The sequence below is a fragment of the Lipotes vexillifer genome, unplaced genomic scaffold, assembly GCF_000442215.2.
Source record: "Lipotes vexillifer unplaced genomic scaffold, Lipotes_vexillifer_v1.1 scaffold241, whole genome shotgun sequence".
Taxonomy (NCBI): domain Eukaryota; kingdom Metazoa; phylum Chordata; class Mammalia; order Artiodactyla; family Lipotidae; genus Lipotes; species Lipotes vexillifer.
In genome coordinates, this window is record NW_006784922.1 from 220,354 (window position 1) to 231,903 (window position 11,550).

At 41.0% G+C, this 11,550-nt stretch overlaps 1 protein-coding gene across 1 annotated transcript in view; it reads right to left on the bottom strand.

Annotated features, from left to right (window-relative positions):
• Positions 1 to 11,550, bottom strand: part of ARHGEF28 (Rho guanine nucleotide exchange factor 28) — a 155,666-nt gene that overhangs the window by 26,716 nt on the left and 117,400 nt on the right. The window contains exons 24-27 of the mRNA XM_007457043.1: positions 9,575 to 9,613; positions 9,433 to 9,480; positions 4,106 to 4,591; positions 2,105 to 2,405 (exon numbers count right to left, since the gene is read on the bottom strand). Coding sequence (XP_007457105.1) covers positions 2,105 to 2,405; positions 4,106 to 4,591; positions 9,433 to 9,480; positions 9,575 to 9,613 — 874 coding nt within the window. The remainder of the gene's footprint in view (positions 1 to 2,104; positions 2,406 to 4,105; positions 4,592 to 9,432; positions 9,481 to 9,574; positions 9,614 to 11,550) is intronic.

Below are 11,550 nucleotides of genomic sequence, written 5' to 3' on the forward strand. Positions count from 1 at the left end.
CAGTACACGGGCCTCTCACTCTTGTGGCCTCTCCCGTTGCGGAGCACAGGCTCCGGACACGCAGGCTCAGCCGCTCCGCGGCACGTGGGACCTTCCTGGACCGGGACACGAACCCGTATTCCCTGCATCGGCAGGCGGACTCTCAACCACTGCGCCACCAGGGAAGCCCATTGAGCTACTTTTGATTCTAAGAACCGTGAAAGCTCTGGAGTGGCTTGAACAATTTTATCTAGCCCTGACAACCCTCTTAAGAATATATATCCAATTTTCATTCCACTTCCCTACCACCTCCTTAATCTCTGACTTTCTTCTCTCTCCTCCAGAAACTGCTTATCACGCTTAAGTAAATAAACGTAAATAGGGTTTTCTGACCAGTTGCAAAACTCCAGCGCTTGATAGCCCACACTGCATTTCTGATCTAATCCCCCCTGCACACACCAGGATGCTCCTGAGAGAGGAAGGCCAGAGTTGACTTTGCTCTCTTCTATCAATGTCCTGAGTGTCCCTGGCCTACACTGGACACAACATCTGAAGCTGAAGCATGTTTTTTCAGCATTTCCCTGGGCTATATTTAATTCCTTACATGTGGAGACACTGGTTTTGTACATAATTACTGTTTATTTCCTTAGTACATGTTCTGTCTCCTGTATGCAGTCTGCCAAATGTTTACAAGCTTTTTACTTTAAAGCACAAGTCAACAGAAGAAGGTAGGAGATGCAGAAATACTTCTTTCAAACAAAAGTGGAATGTGGTTTAACTCAAACTGAGTTTCTGAATTACTCCAAAGCCAATATGCAAAATCACAGTGACAACACAGAAAGCACTGCAGATAGCAACTTAATGAATCCAACACAGCAAAGCAACATGTATCAAGAGAAGGCATTCTGCAATATGGTCTCTGTAGTGTTAGGGCTGCAACATAATACATTAAAGGGGTTACACTTTGCTCCATTCTGCCCAATTTTTAAACCCCAATTCACTGTTCCACTTTTTTTCTTTTTTATTTAAGGAATACTTGAAACGATACTTAAAGAACTATTTCATTCTCTCTTATATGCTGACAAGAAATAAGAATGTTACAGCAATGACTGAACAATGTAAAGAATTATCCACTGCTAAGAATCAACATAATTTGGATTAGTAATACATCTACTTTGAGGCAATGTCAGAATTATTTACTCTCTAATTCGGAGAAGCTGAACACATTTAAACCTTTTCATTGCTGACAAATTATCCTACTGACAAACTAAGAATAACTATGAAGCATGGAAACCAATCTCTGTCCAGTTCTGAAGATCTCTATACCACTGCTTGTTTCATGTTTCTGAAACATTTTGCTGTCGGTGATTTATTTCCCATCCATGTGGCCAGCCATTTGTTTATTCTATTGCATGCCATCTGTTTTTCGGTAGAGAGGTTTTGAGTTCTTCTCATTCCCTACCTCATATCCCACAGAAAACAATTTATAATAGACATAGATTTAAATCATTTGGATTCATGTGGAGTTGGTAACTCGAGCTGCCTTTCATTTATATTTGGCAAATGCTTTAATGGGATTAGCAAATTGTGTCATTACGAGGTACTTACGGAGACACAACACCTTTTTTTTTTACAATGACAAATGATGTTAACAGTTTCATTTGGGGTATTTAACGGCAGTACAGAAGATTTTACTAACATTGCAGGAAATTGCCCCGAGAGACAATAAAGCCCTACCACAAACCCTGTCCATATCTTTTATTTCTGAGAGTCAACAAGTATGTGTATCAGGATGTGGTTGGGTCTACAGTGAGGAATAAATATCAAGTTGCTTCACTTTTCAAGGAAAGTTATTATTTAACCCACAGACCTAAAAACCCTGTCTGGTTCTCACATCTCAGTGGCATCCTCTAAGCCCTCCAACCATGGTCTAGTTGTCTCAATACTCACAAGTGATGGCCCCCAGACTTCCCCAAAGACAAGTTTATGCCACAAACTCCAGCTTATCAGCACCAATTTATTCCCATTCTAGGGCCCACTTTGATTTGCTCTAAAGAAGAGCCAACCATTCAGAAAAACAGCTCCTTGTGGAAACTATACAGATGATGTTTAAAGTATTAATTACCATTTTTACAAGAATCCTTGCTGCTTTGGTGGAGAGGGGGTATCTGATGACAGGACCCAGCGGCTATCCATAGTTCATGGCTGACGTCCAAGGGCTGAGAAATGTTCATCTTGAGGTCTACTTGATTTTCACTAGTCCTTACCAAATCGGAATGAGATATACTTGGGGGGTAAGTGGCATCCTGATGGATATCTGCTGGAGTCGGTTTGTTCAAAGTGTTAAGTGACATTTGCACTAAAGCTTCATTGATGAAGAATGAATTTTCATGACATAAACCCTCAGATTGATTAAGTTCCATTACCTGTGTAAGAAAAAAGAAAAAACACAATAATTCTTCCAGCAATTTGCACCAGGTTCATAAAGTATTTATTCCTAACAGAATTTAGCAATCAAGATTTTAATGAGTGAGGTCGAGAAGGATATTACCCTTGACTCCTTCCTCCCATCCCCTTTTAATGAGCTAGTACCAAAAACTTCAATTGGCAACGCATAGCATATCTTAAAAGAAATAAAAATCAGATGAAAAGACACGTGCAGCTGTGTGCTCACTGCCGTTAAAGTGTTTCTACTTTAAGGGAATAGCATTTTCACTTTTGCTAAATAAAAGTTGAAGACATTCATGTATACATAAAGGATTTGCAATAAATATAATTTAGCCAACTTGAAAGGAAAGTCAGATATAACACAGATCACTCTTAGAAGCTTGTCAACTTTTACAACTTTACGTACAGTATTTACAATAGCCAGGACATGGAAGCAACCTAAATGTCCATCGACAGATGAATGGATAAAGAAGATGTGGCACATATATACAATGGAATACTACTCAGCCATAAAAAGGAACGAAACTGAGTTATTTGCAGTGAGCTGGATGGACCTAGAGTCTGTCATACAGAGTTCAGTAAGTCAGAAAGAGAAAAACAAATACCGTATGTTAACGCACATATATGGAATCTAAAAAAACGGTACTGATGAACCTAGCGGCAGGGCAGGAATAAAGACACAGACGTAGAGAACGGACTTGAGGACACAGCGAGGGGAAGGGGAAGCTGGGATGAAGTGAGAGAGTGGCACTGACATATATACACTACCAAATGTAAATCAGCTAGTGGGAAGCAGCCGCATAGCACAGGGAGATCAGCTCGGCGCTTTGTGACCACCTAGAGGGGTGGGATAGGGAGGGTGGAAGGGAGGCTCAAGAGGGAGGAGATATGGGGATGTATGTATGCTTATAGCTGATTCACTGCGTTGTACAACAGAAATGAACACAACTTTGTAAAGCAATTATATTCCAATAAAGATATTAAAAAAAGAATATAAAAAAAATAAAAAGTATCTATGTGCACATAGCACAGAAAAGTAAACTCTTGGAACAAACGGAATTGTCAAGCATGGTTAGAGTGGGTGCAAAATGAAACACAGAACTTTTGGAAAGGCTTTATCCTGCCCAAACATTCATTAGTTTACTACTTATGTTAACTGTCATTAGTGAAATGGATTTTGAATTTATGAGGTCAAATTTACAAAAAGAGAATAAGCTTGCAATAACGGAACAGTAGTGTACTTGTTAAATTCAGTACCTATGAACATTAATAGCTTAACTGATCTGCTGAAAGGTAAGTCTATACAGAGCTCTGAAGACTGGAGCATATACAGGGGAGCTCGAACTACAGCATGCTCACGGTGAGCGTGCCTCCAGGGTAAAGCTCGCCTCACTGCTACAGCTCTAGTCTGTATTTCTTCCCTCGGGTAAGGGGGTCTCAGAGTACAATGAACCCATGGTCCAGCAGCACCCGGACCTTTCACGTGTCCATACTTCAAAGTCAAAGTGCATATGTATTGTCTCTAAAGGGTCCCAGCTTTTGTTACCTACACACCGAGTAACTCTTGTGAGCTCTCACACAAGCAGCGAAGAAGACAGACGTGTGGTCAGTGGCTCCGAAACCACCACGACCACGGCCGTCTCACACGCTGCTTCTGCAAGCACAGGGAGACCCGTACCTCCACGCCTCCTCCAGGCAGCGCCGCGGGAAGGCTCCTCTGCCGGCTGTGCTTCCAGCCACGCAACAGGCTCTTCTGGGCCCGCATCCTCTCCCTCTCCCTCTCCACCAGGCGCTGGCCCTCCCGCAGCCGCTCCAGGCTCTGCTGGTACTCCTGGCGCTGCTGGTCCAGCTGCCCCCGGCTGCTCAGCAGCAGCTCCTCCTGCAGCCGGCACTCCCTCTCGCGCTCCTGCAGCCGGCTGGCCTTGGCCTCCTGCTCTCGCTGCTGCTGGTCGCACCTGCGGTGCCAGCGCTGCCGGTCCTGCTGGAACTGCTGCTGCAGCTCGTGGAGGTTGGCCAGCTCCTCCCGCCGCTTCTCCAGGCTTCGGTGCTTCTCCTGGTCCTGAAAGGGGCTGCCTCGGAAAGAGGGGCCAGGGGACAGGCCCTCCTGCTGCTGGAGAGCCAGCCTGTGCACCTCAATGTGGCTATCCTGAACGGTCAAGGCGGCCTGTCCGAGCAGAGGGCAAAAAAAGCAAAGGCGTCCGTACCGTGTGCACCTTGGGTTGGTACCACCTCAAGAGCATGACCAAATTATTTTCTCTGAATATTTCTGTCCTTGTTCTAAGTTACCTCCTGAGACTGACCTTGGCACTTCAAATAGGCTTGTCTGCATTTCCTTAGTGGTATGGCCTGGAATTTATACACAAAAGAAATAAAGCACAGAAGCAATACTCATCCTCTCTTTTGGAAATGCGGTTTGTTGCTGGTTGTTGGGTAATATTTAAGCAATAAGAATTCAGTACCTAAATTCACAGGACTCTGCATTCCCGTGCTATGCCTCATTCTCTTTCTGAGGTCTTGACAGTCAGTAATTCAGGAGAATTTAAGAATCTATATAAATCTGGTAGTACCCTTTGAGTCTCAAACCAGAAATTACTTAAGCTATATGACATACATGAAGACATCAAAATAAAAGTCAGCCACTTGGAAGCTTTGCTAAATAACCTTTTTTATAATATAATGCCAGAGAATAGCTGTTAATATCATGTTTAGGAGATGTATAAATGGTAAAGCTAGTCTCATCACTGTTATTTCTTTGTATTATAGCAGGAAGGTCATGCACAAAACACTAAGCTGAAATTCATTTGTTTAATAGAGTGCTAAAAGGAGGCTGGACTGCTTCAGGGGACATACACACTCTAAAACCCAGAGGACATTACCAACCAGGGACACAGATACTCTAAAACCCAGAGGACATCACCAACCAGATTAAAAAAACATTTTGAGTTACGGCATCTGCCTACAAAAAGTTTGGCAGTATCACAGGAAATAACTGCCAAGTTTTGGAAGGATTCCACAAAACAAAACAAAAAAATATCTGTAAATGCCCCTGGAAGCTTTTAATTTTAAAAGTCCCCAATGAAAGCACAAAGAAACAGAAAAGGGACAAATTGAAAATGGCCACATACTGGGTATGTGTGTGTATGTTGTGACTCGTTATGAGAAATTATTACTCTCCTAGGGATAAATTCTCATTTTTCTTTCCTAAAAATTTAAAAAGCTGTCCATGTAACAGATGCTGGGAAGATGGGGATTTGACCGTTAGTTATTTGTTAACTCAGCAGTTTCCCACGCTTTTGAAGGTTAAAGAACTAAGGTATATTTTAAATTGGTATTCGTCTTGGAGTAAGACTCAAAAATGTATTCAGTGGGGCCTTTTGAAATAAACTTCATGTTTTTAAATTTGAAAATCAATTCAAAAAATTTCAAATTCACATGACTATTTGATTGTCTTTTAGCAGTTACTATAAAGAAAACAATGATACCATTGAGAATAGGTACTAATAACTTTGATATTTAAATATGAAATAATAAGCCATTCAGGACTCTGCTGACCTGGCTAAAGCAAACTGTAGACTGCACATCACCACTTAATTCTAACAAATCCTAAGGGCATCATCAGAGTAAAACAAACAAACAAAAAATCCACCATTTTATATGCCAAAACTGCTAGAGGCAATGGTAACTCTCATGTAAGGATTACAATTAGATTAATTAAATGCTACCATGAAGTATTCTTCATATATATTTAACATTTGGGATAAGACTACTCCCTTCTATAGCAGAGAGGTGAAATCTGAGGACTGGATATTCATTTTCACATTTAAAGTTTACATTTACATTTAGGACAGAGAATAACGCTTGCTTTTGAAGTTTAGGAAAATTCCCAATTCACTCTCTCTCCTTTTCTTTTTTTAATTATATTGGAGTATAGTTGATTTACAATGTTGTGTTCATTTCTGCTGTACACCAAAGTGATTCAGTTATACATGTATATTCGCTCTCTCTTAATTTTTCTCAGCTGAACAGTGTCCTTTCCTTTCTGCCTTGCCTATACCTCATCTCTATTCTTCTAACATAGGATCAAATTTCATTTTCATCTGATTCAAAAATCCTTTGTCGGGCTTCCCTGGTGGCGCAGTGCTTGAGAGTCCGCCTGCCGATGCAGGAGACGCGGGTTCGTGCCCCGTTTCGGGAGGATCCCACATGCCGCGGAGCGGCTGGGCCCGTGAGCCATGGCCGCTGAGCTTGCGCGTCCGGAGCCTGTGCTCCGCAAATGGGAGAGGCCACAACAGTGAGAGGCCCACATAACGCAAGAAAAAAAAAAAAAAAAAAAAAATCCTTTGTAAAAACTTTAATCATGCATAAAACATTCAGCTTCAAAAGAGATGACTGTGCCATGAACAGAAATCTTTGAGAGCCCATATCCTTAGACCAGCTCAAAAGCTTTGGTTAAGAGAACCCACTATAGAATTTGGTATTTGCTTCAGTGTTGCAAAAACTAGGTCATTTAGGTCATCCAGCTTTTCTGAACCTTGAATCCACAGAGGGCTGCATTCAAGGTTGAAAAGAAGAGATATGACCTTGTGAGTGTTTTCATCAGGCAACACAAGCTGGGACACTCAATGTTTTCATCTCCCGAAAGTTAATGAACTGCACGCAAACTATACCCCTTTTCAATTAAAGTTTAAAAGAAAGAATATTTGTTTTACATGAGAAATTAATCTCTAAGACCATCTACCCCAGACCAGCATATCTAATATAAGACACTAAAGGCATTCCCACTAAATCTTGAATACAACAAGGATGCTTACTAGCGCCACTATTATTTAAGACATTTCAGAATTTCTAGCCAAAGCAGTAAGCCAAGAAAATGAAATTGATATAATTATTGAAGAGTAGCCAAAATACCACTACTTTCAAGTTTTTACTTTCTACTTGGAATACTCCAAAGAATCAACAGAAAAACTATTAAAACAAAAAAACAAAAATTCAATGAGTTGGCCAGTTAAAAACTATATAAAAAACCAATACCTGTATTTATACCAGCAACCAACATTGGGGAAACAGAATGAAAAAAAAAAAAATTCCATTCACAATAGGAACAAAGAGACAAAAATATCCAGGAATAAACTTAGCAGGAAAAAAAAGTACCTAAATGAAGACAATTACAAAGCTTTCCAACAGAACATAAAATAACATGTTCTCAGACAAGAGAACCAATTATTGCAAAAGTGTCACTTCTCCCCAATTTAATTCATAAATATAGTAATATTTTAATTTAACTGTCTCAGTAGAAGATTAAGAAATTTGTCAGACTGATTCAAAAGCTCTTATGAAAGAACATACAGACAAACATGGGAAATAATAAGAGGAGACTGTCATGCATTCAAATGTAATCCAGAATTTTAATAAATAAGATAGTGGTACTAGGTCAAGAATAGGAAGATGATCAATAGAACATAAAAGAAGTCTTGATGCAAAGTATTAATAAGAAAACAGCAAATGTAGCATGATATTTTTTCTGGTAAAAACTTAAAATCAGACTTTTATTTTCCTTATTTTCTTTTAATATTCAACAGGTATAAGATATGAAATATGAATGACAATAAACCAGTGGGGAAAAGTTTAATTTCAGTAGTAACCAAAAAAATGCAAATTAAGATCATGAGCTAACTTGACCTATTTTCAAATTGAGGACAAGTAGAGAGGGGTGCTGATTATTTTGGCAATGTCTATCAAAAACCTCAAAAATTAATTTCAGTAATTTATCCTAAGGAAACACTCACATATGTTCAAAGAGATCAGTGCACAAGGATGTGTGCTAGACTGTTATTAACACAAAAGTATAAACTATGAGGAATGGATAAATTCTATAGACCTGAATATTATTCAACTGTTAAAAATCGTGCTATAGAGACAAGTGATGACATAGAAAGGTACAGGTTCCAAGAGTATGTATAAAATGATTCAAAAAACTAGAAGGGGCTTCCCTGGTGGCGCAGTGGTTGAGAGTCCGCCTGCCGATGCCGGGGGCATGGGTTCATGCCCCGGTCCGGGAAGATCCCACATGCCGCGGAGCGGCTGGGCCCGTGAGCCATGGCCGCTGAGCCTGCGCGTCCGGAGCCTGTGCTCCGCAACAGGAGAGGCCACAACAGTGAGAGGCCCGCGTACCGCAAAAAAAACAAACAAAAAACAAACAAAAAAAACACCAGCAAAAAACTAGAGGGATACATACCCCCATGACAACAGTAATTCTCTCACAAAATCACAAGTCATTTTACTTTATGTACCTGTATCAAGATTTTCTATAAATTTGTCTATAAACATTGCTTTCACATCGTTTTAAAATGTTTTTTAACTCACAAATTAAGCAACTGGATGTATTCAGCCTTTCTTGTGCATGACCTAAGGGATCATCCAGCCTTAGAGTCCTCATTTTCACAATGCCTGTCTTTCCTGGACAGACAGTGAGCCGTCTGATGGTAGACTTTGTGGACCACTTGTCCTTGTGTGCTTGGCCCTCATCACGGTGCCAGGCCCAGAGAGGGAACTTAATAAATGTTAGGTGGATGAACCAAGAAAACAATGAAAGAGCATATGAATTATTTAATTGCCCCAAAGGCCTAAAGGCCACATGTGGAAGTGAAAAAAGTTTAGGTGTGAATTTAAGTTTTCACCAGAAAATGTGAAGTCATGCTATACTCACCTAAGAAAGAGATTCATTGTAAACTTCAAGCCAGATCATACTCATCAGTATTTTTTAAAGATATGAACTGTTTTATGGTTTCAGAGAAGAATGGTATAAACTGTAGTAGTGGTGATGCCTCGTGATTACAAAACCAGGTGAAGTTCGAAGCATCTAGCTGAGTTACACTTGGGGTGAGGCTTGGTGTTCTTTTAAGATTATTCACTACCTCTCAAATGTTCTAATTTTTAAAGTCCAGGACTCATCGAATAAAGTGAGTTGCATGAAGAGAAACATTCACAGGGTCAAAGCATAGTTACCTGAAGGCTATATAAGAGACGGGTTAAATTCTGTATCGCTTGTATAATCTGAAAAATAAGATTGTGAGTGTCAAATTTTTGAAAAAGCATTAATTATCCACAAACACAGGATGGTAACATATTTAAGGTATGCAGAGCTCACCTCTGACTGTGAAGAACTTGGGAAACTTCTATATTCCACCTAAAATACATAAAAACATAAGAAAATGAACACACTCTACTCTTGAAAAGCTGCACTGTACTGTCCCACAGTATATGACCTCAGGGAAATCATTTCTCTCTCTCTAAACTCTTCCATCGTGACTGTTTCCTCCCAGAAATCAAAGCCTGTAGAATTAAACCACCACTTGATGAAAGAGAACCCCCTCTGTGCAGACTTGGTATCTGAGATGCATGGCAACTTTCCACCCAGCCATCCCTTAAAACACTCAGGGAAGATGGTCAAGGAGTGCTGCAGGCTCTAAGTGACAATGTTTACCTCGTGCAAACCGTACTGTAAATGGAGCTCTCTGCGCCCAGGTTGAAGTTGTCTCCTGGGCCCAGCTTCCATCCTGGAGGCCAGATTTGGAAGCTAGAGATCATCATGCCTGGTCTCTAACTCACTTTGAGATTTACAAAGCCACAACAGACAGTGTTTGGGAGGAGAAACCAGACCCAGAAGCAGCCCAAAGGAGAGCGCTCAGCTGGCCAGCTCCAGGTCCCCCCTCTCAGAGCTCACTGGGCCCATGCATGAGCGCCTTAGTAGAAACCCTGTCGGCAGAGGCCTTGAATGAGGCCACAGGAGACCATGTGCTCCCGGGGGATGCATCTCTATCTCACTCATTGCCTCTCCACTGCACACATTGGGGGCACATGTGGATAGTGAGGGTTTCCAGTTTTCAGAATTCAACATTTGTCTATTTGTTTATTGTCTCTTTTCTCTCATTAGGATGTAAGCCAACGAGTAGCAAGATTTCATCTGTGTATTCAGTATTGTACCTGCAAACCTAAAAACGCTGCCTGGCATGTAATGGACATGCACACTCCATTCTATAGATAAAGAGTGAGGGACCACTAGGCCCTCCACACCTCACGCCATGGGGATCATCAGATTCCCTGCCCTCCTACAGTCTCCTGCACACCACTGTGGTCTTGTCTGAGCAGCTTTAAATTGAAACCACAGGAAACGGTTCTCAGGTAACCTGAGACCTGTTGAATTCAGTTAGTTCAGGCTGATGGGGCCATGATGAGCTAACCAGGTCTTTTCTTCCTGCCCCTTCCCCTTCCCCAACACTGCCCATGAAAGACGTCATTACTGAGCAGCACCTCAAACAGGGGAAGGACAAACGATGGGAAAGGAGACGAAGTTTAGTCATTAGATCTGCGCCCAACCCTCTGGAAGATAACCGGGGCTGAGAACCCCTGTTCTGTAGTGAGTTCCGGAGTTCTCTCTGCTCTTCTGGTTCTGTCCTTGCTCCATATTCCACTGCTTTTGTAATAAAAAGATTGTATGGGATATAATTTTTATATTCTACACACATAAGAAACATAGAAATGAGCTGGATTATGCTACGTGTAGTTACTTATTCCCAAGATCCACTTGGTTTGATACCAGGCAGGAATTTTGAACATCATCTTTTTAATGGCATTCGTCTGCCACCTTGTGGTGAATGTGCATAGCTGCAGTAGGTGCTTTACACACGGGATATTTTGCCATTTGGGTTACAAATCAGTAATTTTGAAAAATCCTTTCAGAAATTTTTTTTTTTTTAAACCTTAACATATTAAGAAAGATAATTACAAAATACCCATCATATGCTTCTTTAAAGTGTGATTTCAAATGATCCTGCCATGTATGTCAGTTCATTTCGTTTCTCAAAATGCCTTCTGAATGGCAACATTTTCCAGGTAGGTTCATCCAAAGAGGACCCTGAACACGTAACCTCTTACCTGTCACTGAATCATGGAAGGGGAGGGCTTTAGGGGTGGGAGCCACCTCAGCTTTCCATTCAAGAGAAAGCTGTTCCTACTCAACCCTCCCCCAACTTCCCCTCCTAGTAACATAAAAGCAGCTGGAAGCTACAGACTTGAAAGTGAAGTCTGCCCTGAAAAGGATGGAAAAGCAGGAATGTTTTAAGA